The 14,986-nt window shown below is 43.8% G+C and overlaps 1 protein-coding gene across 4 annotated transcripts in view; it reads right to left on the minus strand.

The window, feature by feature from the left end:
• Positions 1 to 14,986, minus strand: part of dnah5 (dynein, axonemal, heavy chain 5) — a 249,542-nt gene that overhangs the window by 197,094 nt on the left and 37,462 nt on the right. For all 4 annotated transcript variants that reach the window (XM_082150214.1, XM_082150212.1, XM_082150215.1 and 1 more), the window contains exons 9-13: positions 13,769 to 13,876; positions 13,566 to 13,688; positions 8,147 to 8,362; positions 522 to 629; positions 352 to 437 (exon numbers count right to left, since the gene is read on the minus strand). In XM_082150214.1, the coding sequence (XP_082006340.1) occupies positions 352 to 437; positions 522 to 629; positions 8,147 to 8,362; positions 13,566 to 13,688; positions 13,769 to 13,876 (641 nt within the window). The remainder of the gene's footprint in view (positions 1 to 351; positions 438 to 521; positions 630 to 8,146; positions 8,363 to 13,565; positions 13,689 to 13,768; positions 13,877 to 14,986) is intronic.

Consider the following 14,986-nt stretch of genomic DNA (forward strand, 5'->3'; position numbering starts at 1 on the left):
AATAAAAAGACATGACCCTCCCCTATTTTCCTCCGGTGGCCCCTTCCATAAATACCGAACGGTCCCTAAGCAACACAACCATTTTCAACTGTGATAATAATAAGAACTGTTCCATAAGCACCAACTCAGAAAATTAGAATGTGCGAAGGATCATGGGACTCCTTTGCAATCAGAGGGATAAGTTGCATTTTAAAATGTATCCAATAGAAAACAGTTATTTAAAATTGCAATACAATTTAACAATATTACTGTCATTTTGATTAAATAAGTGCAGCAACAGAAATAAAAGTAAAGTAAAAATCTTACCAACCCCAAACTTTTAAATGATTTATATATAAAAAAAAAGATTACCTTTCAAATTTCTTAAGCACATATAAAGCCCGCTCAGTATTTTGAATTTTGTCAAAGGTGTTGTCCATGAAAGTTTTCAGTTGGGTCTAGAAAGAAATATTTAAGATCATAAGGAATCGTTTTAAACAAATTCAAATAAATAAAAATTACAAAACTAAAAACATACTTACATGTAGTTCACTAGTTTGTTTACAAAATTCATCATAGTCCTGATCAAAGTCAGTCCTTCTTTGGTCAAGGAAACGGTACTGTTTTTTCTTCATGGTCAACACAATGGCCTGGACATACATAATTAGTAATAAAAAAGAAACAAACCGCTGTCAGCTGATTTATACATGTTCTCCTATACACTTCATAAAAAAAAACTAAAAAACATTGGCCAAGGCAAAAATGGCAAAAATAGTGGTCTTTTAATGGTCTTAACCATTTATTCACAAATCACTGTTCGGTAAATTAGTAAGAATTTCACAAATACTGTAGATAAAGTAACTTAGCCTTTACGAAATAGCCTTCCCCAACTTCCCCAAAGCAGACAGCTTTTTACAAAAGGAAGAAGATTCAGTGTTGTCCCACTCAATGTTGATGGCTTTAAACAGTTAATGAGTAGTTGAAAAATGTCTCCCAGTTTGTTTGAGTTTAATGTGAGACCAAATATTCACTATATTGTTCAAATCTGAACTCTGACCAGGCCAAAACCATGAGCCTGATGGATTTGTTCTCAAGCCACTTCTTGGTGGCTTCTTGGAGCATTGTCTTGTTGAAAAATAAAGACAATCTGTTCATTCCTCTTTAGAAAACAACTTTTCATTTGAGGGAAGCAAGCCATTCTGCAATATTCTCCTGTTCCCTTTCAAGGGAACTCGCGTTGCGTCGAAATTGACGCTATGGGGAACGCTTTGCGTGATGACGTCTTGAAGCACATGTAAAATCAGTCCAATGGTGTGGCGGAACGTCAGAGGCGGGTGACGTCACGTACCAGGAAGCTATAAAAGCCAGCCCGAAACAGAAAACGAAAGCTTTCTGAGTCTTCAGTTGCGCTCTGTGTGAATCTGTCCTTGTTATTTGGTGTTGTCTGTCTATATTGCATTATATATTCAGTATGGCGAGTAAGCAGCAGCAGTTTAGAGTGTGTGTTCACCCCTGCCCGCGTTATTTAACGAGTGGGGACACTCACACTCTTTGTGTTGTCTGTTTGGGTGAAGAGCATGCCCAGTCAGCACTCGAGGGTGCTGGCTGTGAGCATTGCGATGCGCTTCCTATACGTACGCTCAGATCCCGCCTGGCTTTATTTAACCAGGATCGCGTTCCCCAGGGCTCTGATCCCGCCGCTGCCGAGGCACGGCGTCGATCACAGACCTGGGGTTCGCAAATGGATCTATCAGTGGATGTTGAGACGGGCTCTGCCTTATCTCAGCCTCTTTCTGATAGATCCAGTGCCTCTCATCAGGGTGTGGAAGCACGCGCTGCGGTTTCTTCCCCCCCGATGGAGGCACCAATACTGCAATTGTCCAGCTCTGAGGAGTTGGACGTTGTTAGTATTGACGCTGAGTCTGAGGATTCGCCACCTCAGTCTCATGCGTTTGAGGAATTGCTCGATGTTGTTACAAGGGCTGTCGAGCGATTATCTATTGAGTGGCCAGAAGATTCGCAGGGCGTTCGTTCGAAAAGCAAGCTCGACGAACGTTTCCTGCCATCTCGTGCACAGCCTCAGCACAGAAGCCTTCCGTTTTTCCCCGATCTCCACACCGAGGTGTCGAGATCGTGGGGAAAACCAGTATCGTTCAGAGTTTACACTGCACAAACATCCCACTACTCCACTATACATAAATATAAAGAGTATGGTTATGGGGAGATGCCGAAGGTGGAGGAGACGCTTGCGAGCTATCTCTCTCCAGCAACGGCATCTTCTCTGAAGGCTCCTGTATTACCATCTAAACCAGTAAAATTCACTTCCTCCCTGGTTCATAAAGCTTATGCCGCCTCCGGCCAAGCTGCAGCGTGTTTGCACACTATGTCCATAATGCAAGCTTACCAGGCAGAATTATTGGGTGATTTAGAGGAGGGCGGGGGTATTGGTCCCGATACTGTGTCCGAACTGCGTAGAGCCACAGATTTGTCTCTCAGGGCCACCAAGGAGACGGCTAGATCCATCGGCCGCTCTATGGCAGCCCTGGTGGCCACTGAGAGGCATCTGTGGCTCAATCTAAGCGATATAAAGGACAAAGAGAAGCATGTTCTTTTGGATGCACCGGTTTCCACTGTAGGTTTATTTGGAGACGCAGTTAATAGTGCTGTAGCTAAATCTCAAGAAGCTTCAAAACAGGCAGCTGCAATTCAGAAACTTCTCCCCCGCCGTTCTTTCTATGAGGCTGCTGAGCGGGAGCAGCCTCACTCCTCTAAAAAGAGCGCTGAGCACCGTGCCACTCAGAAAATGAGCGTTTCCTCCCGTGCTCCCCCACAAAAATCTCGGGGACACGGAGGGCGCTCTCAAACCCAGCAGTCTTCGAGGGGTAAAACGGATCTGCGGACCGTTATTACCGCCAAGAAGGCTGCTGGGAAAAAGTCCTGACATCCGAGGGCTCAGGACAAATGAGGGTAGTCCCCCCCGAAGCAGAGCGGTCAACACCTCGTTTTACGGTGCCCGTCTCTCTTCGGTGCCCTCAGGGGACCGGTCTGCCAACCCTGCCGCCTCCGGTGTTTCAGGGCGCAGCGGTCTCCGGCGAGCACATATCTCAAGGTCCACCCGGAAACGTAGTGGCCTCGGGATGCCCGCCCCCTCTGAGGAGGGTGCTAGAGCAGTCTGTTCGGTCGTTCCCTGCCGGTGCGCCGTTACAGGGCGACGAACAGACTACTCAACAGCAACAAAATCCAGAAACCAGTCTCGAGAGGCTGGTACCTCTAGTAGAATCTTTGACAGTGTGGAAGCTACTGTCAAATGTTTCTCGTTGGGTCCTGCAGACCGTAGAAAAAGGGTATCAGATAAAATTCAAGAAACGCCCACCTCGGTTTATGGGGGTCCTGCCCACAGTGGTGGGCCCCGAGCAGGTTCTGGTTATGGAACAGGAAGTAAACACTCTGTTAGAGAAAGGGGCCATAGAATATGTACCTCCCTCCAACAGGGAAACCGGGTTTTACAGCCGGTACTTCATAGTTCCAAAGAAGGACGGGGGATTGCGTCCCATTTTAGATCTTCGAGTTCTGAACGAGTCAGTCATGCAGCTCAAGTTCAAAATGTTAACATTGAGACAAATAGTGCCACAGATCAGGTCCGAGGACTGGTTTGTCACGATAGATCTCAAGGACGCATATTTCCATATTTCCATCCGTCCGTGTCATTGGAAGTTCCTGAGGTTTGCTTTCGGGGGCAAAGCATACCAATATCGAGTTCTTCCATTCGGCCTGGCTTTATCACCCCGCACTTTCACCAAATGCGTGGATGCAGCTCTGGCGCCCTTGCGCCTTCAGGGTATTCGCATATTGAACTACATCGACGATTGGTTGATTTTAGCTCAGTCGCATCAGGAGGCGATTCGGCATCGAGATGTCGTCCTCGCCCATATGAAAGAGCTGGGGTCACGGCTGAACGCCAAGAAGAGTGTACTTTCTCCACTTCAGAGGACCACTTTTTTAGGCGTGGTTTGGGATTCAGTGTCGATGCAGGCGCGCCTGTCACCGCCACGTGTAGATTCCATCCTTGCAGCTGTGAAAAGTGTAAAGCTAGGCCAGCTACTCACTGTCAAACAGTTCCAGAGACTGTTGGGTCTCATGGCAGCAGCTTCCAACTTGATACCTTTTGGACTACTGCACATGAGGCCCCTGCAGTGGTGGCTCAGGACCAGAGGGTTTTCCCCGAGGGGCAACCCATTTCGCACAATCAAGGTCACGCGGCGATGCCTACGTGCCTTGGTTATGTGGAAGAAACCTTGGTTCCTGTCCCAGGGCCCAGTGCTGGGAGCTCCTTGTCGTCGCAAACTGCTAACGACGGATGCTTCCCTCACGGGTTGGGGAGCGATCCTAGAGGGTCGCTCATCTCAAGGTCTGTGGGAAGACCATCATCGTTCCTGGCATATCAATCGCCTAGAGATGTTAGCTGTCTTCCGGGCTCTGAGGAGCTTTATCACAGACCTCAGGGGACACCATGTGTTAGTGCATACGGACAACACGTCGGTTGTCGCCTATATCAACCACCAAGGGGGTTTGCGCTCGCGCCCATTATCCAATCTGGCATGCCATATCCTCTTGTGGTCCCAGGGGAAGTTGCTGTCACTCAGGGCAGCCTACATCCCCGGGGTCCAGAATATAGGAGCAGACACTCTATCGAGACAGGGGCCGAGGCCCGGGGAATGGAGGCTCCACCCCGAGGTGGTGGAGCTGATATGGAGGGAGTTTGGCCAAGCACAAGTGGATCTGTTTGCGTCTCGAGAGACGTCTCACTGTCCACTTTGGTTCTCCCTCACACATCCAGCTCCTCTGGGACTGGATGCTATGGTACAGACGTGGCCGAGGCTACGTCTGTACTCTTTTCCCCCAGTGGCTCTGCTCCCGGGAGTTCTGGAGAGAGTTCGCAGGGACCGGGTTTGCCTGCTTCTTATAGCCCCGCGCTGGCCGGGCAGAGTATGGTTTCCCGATCTTGTGTCCCTCCTCGACGGGCATCCTCTGGAGCTTCCCGTCAGGAGGGACCTTCTGTCCCAAGCAGGGGGCTCGATTTTTCACCCCCGACCAGAACTGTGGAACCTGTGGGCTTGGCCTCTGAGGGGGCCCAGCTCATAGAGTCAGGTCTCTCAACTGAGGTTGTTGAGACCATTCTACAGTCCACAGCTCCCTCCACGAGGAAACTTTATGCCCTGAAGTGGAGAGTATTCACTTCTTGGTGTAGTGACCGTCGGTTGGATCCAGTCAACTGCCCAATTGGTACAGTTCTGGAGTTCCTGCAGGACCGGTTCACTGCAGGTCTGACCCCGTCCACTTTAAAGGTCTATGTGGCGGCCATAGGTGCTTACCACATTCCTTTGGGTGGAATGTCTGTGGGGAAAGACCCCTTGGTATCTCGTTTCCTTCGTGGCACTTGGAGGCTGAGGCCTGCAGTTCGCTCTAGGGTGCCGCCTTGGGATTTGTCCATTGCGTTGCAAGGCCTTTCCCTGGCTCCCTTTGAGCCCATTGAGGAGGTTCCTGAGAAGTTCTTAACTCTGAAAGCTCTGTTCCTTCTTGCTATTTCTTCTCTCAAGAGAATAGGGGATCTTCAAGCATTGTCGGTTGCCCCGTCATGCTTAGAGTTTGCACCGGGTATGGTTAAAGCTTTTCTACATCCGAGACCGGGTTATGTCCCCAAGGTCCCCACTAATGTGGCTTGACCTATTGTACTGCAGGCCTTCTGCCCTCCTCCCTTTCAAAATGCGGACCAGGAGGCGAATAATTTGCTTTGCCCAGTTCGGGCGTTAGACGCTTATGTCCACAGAGCTGCCCTGTGGCGTAAAAGTGATCAATTGTTTGTTTGCTTTGGGTCCCCTAACAAGGGAGGTCCAGTGTCTAAGCAAAGAATGAGCAAGTGGGTGGTTGAGGCTATCTCGCTTGCTTATGAGGCGGCTGGGCAGCCTTCTCCTTTGGCTGTCCGGTCGCACTCTACTAGGAGTATGGCGGCCTCTAAGGCCCTTATATCAGGAGTGTCTTTACAGGACGTTTGTGATGCGGCAGGCTGGTCCTCACCGCACACCTTGGTCAGGTTTTACGCTCTGGACTTAGACTCTACTCCAGGGTCTCAGGTTTTGTCTTCCTAGTGCTGCGCACTTGATTTCACACAGGACAGACATTTGTAGCTATGGTGGTGTTGGTATAGACGTTCCCCATAGCGTCAATTTCGACGCAACGCAGCAATGGCTTTTTAAGTAGTGCATTTGCTTAAAATTGGTTAATTTCCAGACCAATAATTTGTGGTTAAGACTATTAAAAGCTTGTTTAGCCATTTTGGGCTTGGCCCCTTTTTTCTTCTTTGCCCATAAAATGTTTTATTTATACAGTTATCAAAATATGGAATAGGAATTTTTCACCTAAAACAAAAATATGTTATTCTGTCATCCTTTCTTAACCCATATGTAATTAATTAATTAATTAATTAATTAATTAATTAATAAAAAAATCATAAAAAAAAAAACGCAGTATCCAGTGGCTATCAAGCTCTTAAAAGGACTAAAAAGAACTATAAAAGTAGTCCATTAAGAGTGTGTGCTAAATTCCAAGACTTCTTAAGCCATGTGATAGTGTGAGACACATGAAAGCCGTAGGCATTATTGATGTCACATGTAGCACAACTGTATATACTGTATGACATATTTAGAGGGCACAATTTTCAATAAAGACTTCTAGACTACTTTTATGGTGCCGTTATGGAAATTTATAGTCTGTGGAATATGCTTTCCTTGCCAAGGAAAGAGCAGCATGAGTCTTCCTGAAAATGTCTTCTGTGTTCCATAAAATAATTAAAGTTGTATGGGCTTAGAATAATATGAGAATAAATAGGACTAAATGGTGACAGAATATTCATTTTTGAGTGAAGTATTCCTGTAATGGCTCTTGATAAAACAACCATGAGCAGATCTTTACCAAAAGCATTCCCAGTTGGAAAGATAAATATTCCGTCGTTTGCTACAACAACATTCAGCTGTGTGTACAAGAACACCTTAAACGCCCCGAGGAGCAGTTTGTTGTAAAATATTAATTGACTCCTACAGACTGTCAACTTTCACAAAGAACAGGAGTTAGCAATAGATCTCTATCAGCTTTTGTTCAATTATTCAGTTCTCCTCCAGGAGCATGGAGCCCTCTTGGTCTGAACTTTGTTTCCATGGACACAAAAAAATGAGAGTGAATAAATAAACGTGTGACTGGAATAAAGAGATGCAATGAATGTTAATGGACTCACAGTACGACAGGTTAAAGCTATACAGGTAACATTTGCCCTTTCATGCAAATCCAAGACCAGCCTGCCAGCCAAAATCATCATTATAAAAAAATAACCACAATACTGATGTCAGATCATTGTGAAAGGGCAGTTTCTACTTTTAAGTTCGAGTTATGGCTTTAGTTCCCAACCCATACTGGTTAACACTTCATAATGAGACATGCACTACATTAAAAATAAGTTATTCCTTTACAGTTACCTCCCATTTTGTTTGCATATCTGCAGTCTGTCCACAAGAGGCAGCAGAGAGAACAAATACCACTTATGTTAACAATGCTAATTACAGTAAAAGAGAATGCAATCAAACTTGATCACAATTGATGATTTAAAATATATATATATATATATGAGAAGCAGTTATTTATCCTTATGTGTATAATCTCCCAATACTGGAAATCTGAATTAGTTCATACTAAACTATTATGGAATTATATAGATGTAATCATTGGAAAACTACAGCAATGGCAAATTGCAAATTATTCAAAAGTGTCTCACTTTAACGATATTCACCCTAGGAGACTTACACATCACCATTATGAACAGCACATTACAATCATCTTAATAAAGTCTAATTATACCCCCTATTGTGTATAATATAGTTCTTGGGAATATCTTACAGTGGCTGCACAGAATGAGGTGTTTGACTACCTTTAATTAAATCTCAGGTTATACAGTTCGTTTAGTTCACTGACAAATGCCTCATCCAAATTCAACATTTATATGCCATTAAAGAAAACAACCTATCCTTAATTCAGTAATTACACTAATTTCTAGGTATGTCTGTCTTCGTTGCAAAACTAAAAATAGAAAATACGGATTACTATGTCATAGTCATGATACCTGAAATCTGGTTGCCATGGTTTCCAGTCCCTCAATTTTGGAGTCCTGCAGGGCATTGTAGGTGGTAATGGTGTTAAACATGTTTAGGATTTTGTTCATCCGTCGCTGAAACGTGTCAAACTTGCCAAAGATGTACATCTCGCTGAAGTCAAACTGCCGCTCCGATGGATTCTCCTCTAGCTTCTGCTTGGTTTTTTGGAAATACTTCTGGTATTCCTGAAATATTGAACACAAATATTTGTGTTTATATTTTATTCATGTAGACACATTTTTTCTAAAACAACAATCAATAAATTCAATATATCAATATTTTCAACTACTTCTCCATTACACTTTCCAAAAGAAAATGAATCAGTACTTGAGTAACTTATTTGTGTTCCCGTTCAAAAGCTACTCTCAATGCTGCGCTGAGTTAGCGCTATGGGAAAACAAGTCGCAAACAATCTGGAGATGCGTGCCTCCCTGTTCTCGGCCCATCTCTGATTATGATAAGCATGAGCTCTGCTTGGAGTGTTTGAGCATGGCGAGTGTGAGCACTGTGAGTTGCTCTCTGTTAAAGTGCTTCGCGCTCATCTCGCACATCGCGAGTCAGTTTGGCTGAGGTATTAAATGGCAAAATAGCCATCCGAGCGCTCCTCCCGTGATGACAAAGCACATGGGGAGTTACTTGAGGTGGTCACTCTAGATTACAGCTAGACTGGCCACAAGAGAAAGAACAAGCACTCTAAGTTAGAGAAGATTTCTGTCCTGTGTCCAGAGTAACGAGTTTACTCTCATGAAGGGGTCCTTCATGAGAGTAAACTCGTTCATGGGGGAAACCTTATTCTTCACGCGTCTTTGAGCACGTGGTTATACGATGATGTCCCAGTTGGAAGAAATGCTTATGGGCTATCTCTCCTGGGAGCTCATCGTCACTTAAAAAGCATTCACGCTGGTAGGTAAGGCGTTTCAGTCAGCGGTTTCTAACGAAATGTTTAATATTCAGTTGTTTCCTGCCATTCCCCAGGACATATTTAGGATATTTAACATTCCCCCTTCAAGACGTTGCATCACATTGTGTCACAAGACGTTCTGTCACAAGACATTGCGTCACCAGATGCTGCATCAAAATTAGTGCCCCTTTCTGAGAAGTTGGCAGTGTGGAACCTACTTCCAAACATATGTCCTTGGGCTTTGAGAACCGTAGCCAAAGGCTACAGAATACAGTTTGCGCACCATCCTCCGCATTTCAACACTGTGGTCTCCACTACCGTGAAACCGGAACAAGTGCACTTGCTGATACAAGAACTGCAAACTCTGCTGGACAAAGGGGCCATATAACATGTTCCCCTCCCAGACAGACAGTCAGGTTATTACAGCCACTATTTCCTGGTTTCCAAAAAAGATGGAGGATTGCGTCCAATTCTAGACCTTTCGCGATCGGAACCGTTCTCTCGGAACATTCAAAATGTTTATAGTTAAAAAAATAATTGTCTATCAAACTCAACAAAAAAACATTGGTTTGTCACAATCCACCTCAAGGACGCATACTTTAATATAGAAATTCTGCCACAACACAGGAAGTTCCTGAGGTTTGCTTTTGGGGATCAATAACGGGTTCTTCCATTCGGCCTAGCCTTGTCACCCCACACATTTACACAACATGCATGGATTCAGCTCTGGCTCTGCTGCGAATCCAGGGCATCTGGACAGCTTCGACATCGGATGTCGTCCTTGCTCATCTTGTATCTCTGGGGTTGGGACTCAACTTCAATGTCATGACCTTGTAAAGTCAATACAACTCTGTAACTTTATTTGCAAAGTTACCAGAAATGGACATAAGATAGACGTAATACCGATGATTTTGACTTCTAGATTTTAATCTTAATAAACTAACAAATCAACAAGGGTCTTGCCTCTTATTCATGGCTCCTTGTTGGTCAACCAGCATTTGGTCCTCAGAGATAATATCCCTCCTCCACGGCTCGCCCTCTGCGATTCAAAACAGGAGGGACCTTTTTTTCTCAGCACAGGGGACAATATTTCATCCCCAGCCCGAGCTTTGGAATCTTCACATTTGGCACCTGAGGGGGACCAACTGAGGGATGTTGGGCTTCCAGCTGATGTCGTACAGACTATTCTAAAAACTAGGGCTCCCTCCATAAGAAGGATCTATCCCGTTAAATGGGGTGTCTTTGAAAGGTGGTATACAGCATACCGTGCAGACCAGTGTACTGCCAGATTGTTTCAGTGCTGGAGTTTCTGCAGGAAAAATTATCAGCATGCCCCGCTACTCTCAAGGTATTTGTGGCCGCTATATCGGCTTGCCATTCCCGGATTGATAGGGCTCCGGTTGGGAAGCACCCGCTGATCACCTGCCTCATCCGTGGAGTGAAGTGGCTGAGGCCTCCTGTTAGAGCAAAGATCCCTTCAGGGACTTTGCCATAGTCCTTGAGGGGCTAGTTGAGACCCCTTTTTGAACCACTAAAGTTAGTGCCTTACAAGCTTCTGACTCTGAAGATGGTTTTGGGGCGGGGATGGCCGCCACAAAGCAAACAATGTCATACTTGGTGTGGGAAGCTATTGCTCTAGCCGATGAGGCGGGCGATCAAGTTTTGCCACTAGGAGTTAGGGCTCATTCCACCAGGGGGGTTCCATCCTCCAGGGGTTTGGCAAGAGGTGCCCCCTTATAACAAGTATGTGATGCGGCAGGCTGGTCCTCTCCGCACAGATAAATCACATTTTATGTTTGGATGTTCATGTTACTCCATGCTCACAAGCCCTTGAGTCGACATCCCAAGCCCATGTCTGAGGCTTTTCTCGTGTTTGTGTGTACACACTACACAACCTTGAGGGGTCCAGACACTATCAGTGTCGGCGGCGTTGGTATTCTCGTTCCCATAGCACCCACACAGACCACAGGGTGAGCACCCCCTGCTGGCCTCACTAACACTTCTTCCAGCAACCTAGTTTTCCCAGGAGGTCTGCCATCCAGGTACTGACAAGGCTCAACCCTACTTAGCTTCAGTGGGCAACCAGTCTTGGGCTACAGGTTGAAATGGCTGCTGGCAATAACTGTTTTGTTAATACAATAACTGCTGGCAATAACTGTTTTGTTAATAACCCACTGTCAGTGGGTGGGGATACAAAAATGTGGAAGTATAGTTTTCATGAAAGCCCTGGAAGCTGTCAAAAGTCTTTTGGTGACAAATTAAAGTGAATTTCTTTGTCCAGGTAACATGGAGAGTAAAAACTGTTCCTTTGCATATACTATCAATATTGTAAAAATACAAAGCAGGTTGAAAATCTGCAAAGTTACACTTGAAGGGCCCTATTATACATTTGGCGCAATGCGGCGCCAGGCGCGACGCAAGTGTTTTTTTGCTAGTTTCAGCCCGACGCAGTTATCATTTTCACGTCCTGCGCCACATTGTTTAAATAGCAAATGCATTTGCACCCATTTGTGTGCCCATGGGCACGATTTTCAGCACGATCTGAAAATGAGGTGTGTTGGCGCGTTGCTATTTTGAGGCAACTGCAATAGACTGCGACACTGACCAACAAAAACCTGGTCTAAAGTCAATGCGCCTATAGGCGGGTACACAACGCGTGTGCACACTGCTTATTACACACAAAGGGACACGCATCAGTTGTAAATTATTACAATGTTAAATATTATTATTGTGTACATAAAGATTGTAATGTCTAGTTTTGGTTATTGTTTCATGTTTCTTGTCCCAGTCATGTCACAGTCTTGTCATGTGATTCCCTTGCCATCATCTGTCATGTTCTGATTGGTTCATTGTTTCATTGTGCACAGGTGTGTCTTGTTCAGTCATTAGTCTTGCATGTATTTAAGCCCTCATGTTTGCCCTGTGTCTTTGTCAAGTATTATTATGTGTAACCATGGTCGGTAAGCGCCACATCCATGTTCTTGTTTTTGAAGCCGTGTTTGCTGTGTAGCGCGCGTACCCTTCGGTATTATAAATGTTCGCTATTATTAGTGTTAGTATTAGTGCATATCCAAGTGTTTTTGCGGAGTGTGGAGCGCGCACTGCACGACATGGAGGCGCCGACGCATGCACTTGAGTGCAGAATAGGCTATATTCCTCCATGCACCCAGTATTTAAGCAGAAATTAATATAAACGTGCAATTAGTTGACCAGAAAAATCTTTAGTCAATGGCAACTCTAATCAATACATTTACTATAGTTGACATTATTTAATTAGTAATAAGTATCCAGCTCTTTACATACATTTCTTTTAGTCAATTAGTTAAAACTAATAATATAATAAATCAAAGATTAAATTAAGATGCTAACTATATATTTCTATTTAGCATTGCTTGTTCCACCACGCAAATTACTGTTTTTAAGGTGACAATCTGTTACACATTTGAAGATTTACTGTATCTTGAAGATTGTTGTATTATATTGTATCTTCTGTTATAAAGATGAAGATTGACATTTCGTTAATAAAAAAAAAAAAACAATGTTGTAAAAAAAAAAAAAAAACGTATGTATTGTTAGATTTTTTACTACTTTTTGAATTTTGTATAATAATATCTCTAGGTAATGAAGATATATATAAAAAAAATAGTGTATATATTATATACTGTATAAAACATACATACAATACATATATTTCACGAGTTCACACTTACAAATAAGTCAGATAGAATAAATGCGTATTTGGCGTGCTGTCCGAGGAGAGGGCTCCGGGCTCGGTATTCGGCCCGAACCCAGAGTACTCCCCCCATATTCCTGGCTGTGAAGAAAGAGCCAAGAGTGAGGAGTCGGGGTGGTGGAGGGATGCTGGAAAACTGTCAAGGAATGTTAGGTGAGTTGACAGAGTGGATATATATATATATACTTCTTGTCATGCTGATTAGGGTAGACGTAATTGTTTGATGACAAGTAGATTTGGATTGATTATCTGAACGTGCTCCTCCCGAACTTTGTTTATAAAACATCATATAAAAAAGGGCCTCATTGATTAGTCAGTGCAAGTTGCTTTCAGTTAAAACAGCTCACACATAAATGTTAGTCTGGTACTAGGCTTAAGCCTTGTCTTTGCAACCAGAAGATAATGTTTAAGTCTTCTGGCTATGTGTTCTTGTGTTTATCTTTCCCTACAATGGATGAACATCAGAGCTTTAAAGCTTAGCAAAATCTGTCTCTTGGTAAAATGGGATAGACAGATGTAGAAGAAGAAAGCTGTGGATGAAGGTTAAGTGTCGTGTTCAAAGGCAGGCTTGTTTAGCAGATGAGCTCCTAGTGCCACTGGAGCTGTTTTGTTTAGTTTTTTCTCATTTGTCATCTTTTCACTTACATTAAAGGCCAAGGAAAATGTGACACATTTTGCTTTTTAAAAATGCTGTGGTATCTGGACCTTGATCAGTTTATATAAGCACATCATCCAGCTAAATGACACACTGTACCTGATTCAAGCGAATGGCAGCTTTGAGTTTCTCAGATACCACTTCCTGCGGCTGATCCCATATGGTTACTGAGCCATTATTTGTGATATAGGCCTTACAGGCGGTGATCATTTGATTTGTAACCTAAGGAAAAAGAGAATATTTCCAGTTTAAAGTATTATGTCTTTGAAATTAAATTAACTTGGGTGTCAGCTCACTCTTACCTTGACAAAAAGGGAGGTGATCTTCTCTGAGGTGTTGTAGTAACGAGAGATGCTATGGATCATACGGATCGCATTTATGAGCCCAGGAATAGCTTCTACCATGGACACCTACATAAAGATGCACCAAGAACACAGCTAATATCACAGGGTGTAATAAACTCTTTATTATAAACTCTTTATAAACTAGTTACTGTATAAAAGTATACTGAAGAAGCAGTCGAACAACAGGAAAGAACATCAGTCTGTGAGTGTTTAGTTTTCCCAGTAGATTTTAGAACGGTTCTTTCTTTGTTGCTAGGAAACTTTGTTTTATTTACTGTGTTTTACTCTGGTAAAACGCGCGTCCACGTGGCATTTGTTTGTGTGTCGTGGCTTTTGAGTTTCGCTTGGCTAAATAGTAGGGCGTGGCCAAAGCCCGTTAAAGAATTTATTCTACCCATCTGCTAGTACTTGTTAGAAGAAGCAGTTGAACAACAGGAGAGAACATCAGTCTGTGAGTGTTTAGTTTTCCCAGTAGATTTTAGCGCGGTTCTTTGTTGCTAGGAAACTTTGTATTTACTGTGTTTTACTCTGGTAAAAACGCGTGCCCACATGGCATTTGTTTGTGTGTCGTGACTTTTGAGTTTTGCTTGGCTAAATAGTATGCTGTAAATAAATGCTGTGCCCTGCTGTATTCAATAGCGAGGTATTAGGCGTGTATCAAATTGGTTAGTGCACCGCGGCAGTGCTCTCTGGCGGCAAATCAATAACAAAATTAACGGAGCGCACAACTGATGCTGGCGTGCGCAGTTAATTACTTTCTCGAGAGGATAACAGATCTACACGTGAGGAAACGAGAACATAACATCTCCTCTGCATGCAATACAAGCCCTCGCGCGCGCGCATGATCATTCACGCTCTCGCGCTTGACCTCCTCTCGCCTGCTGCTTTTACTCGCTCTAACACTTTTATTTTTGGCAGTCGAGGGGCGGTACTTACTGTTTTAATAACCTCAAATGTCATTGATTACGTCCCCTTTTCCGGAAGTCAGTTGTGATTGGACGCCTGTCCAATGACCCGTAATTCACTTTACTTCAGACATGATATTTGTTTTATTTATATTAATGTCGTGTAATGTGATTTAATGCATTGGTAATATAGAATAGATTCTTACCAGATACTTTATTAACAGAAAGTCGTACTAGTAAATGCATTGTGTTGTTTAGAGATATTTACTGA

This window comes from Leuciscus leuciscus (assembly GCF_965113295.1).
Source record: "Leuciscus leuciscus genome assembly, chromosome: 20".
Classification (NCBI taxonomy): Eukaryota; Metazoa; Chordata; class Actinopteri; order Cypriniformes; family Leuciscidae; genus Leuciscus; species Leuciscus leuciscus.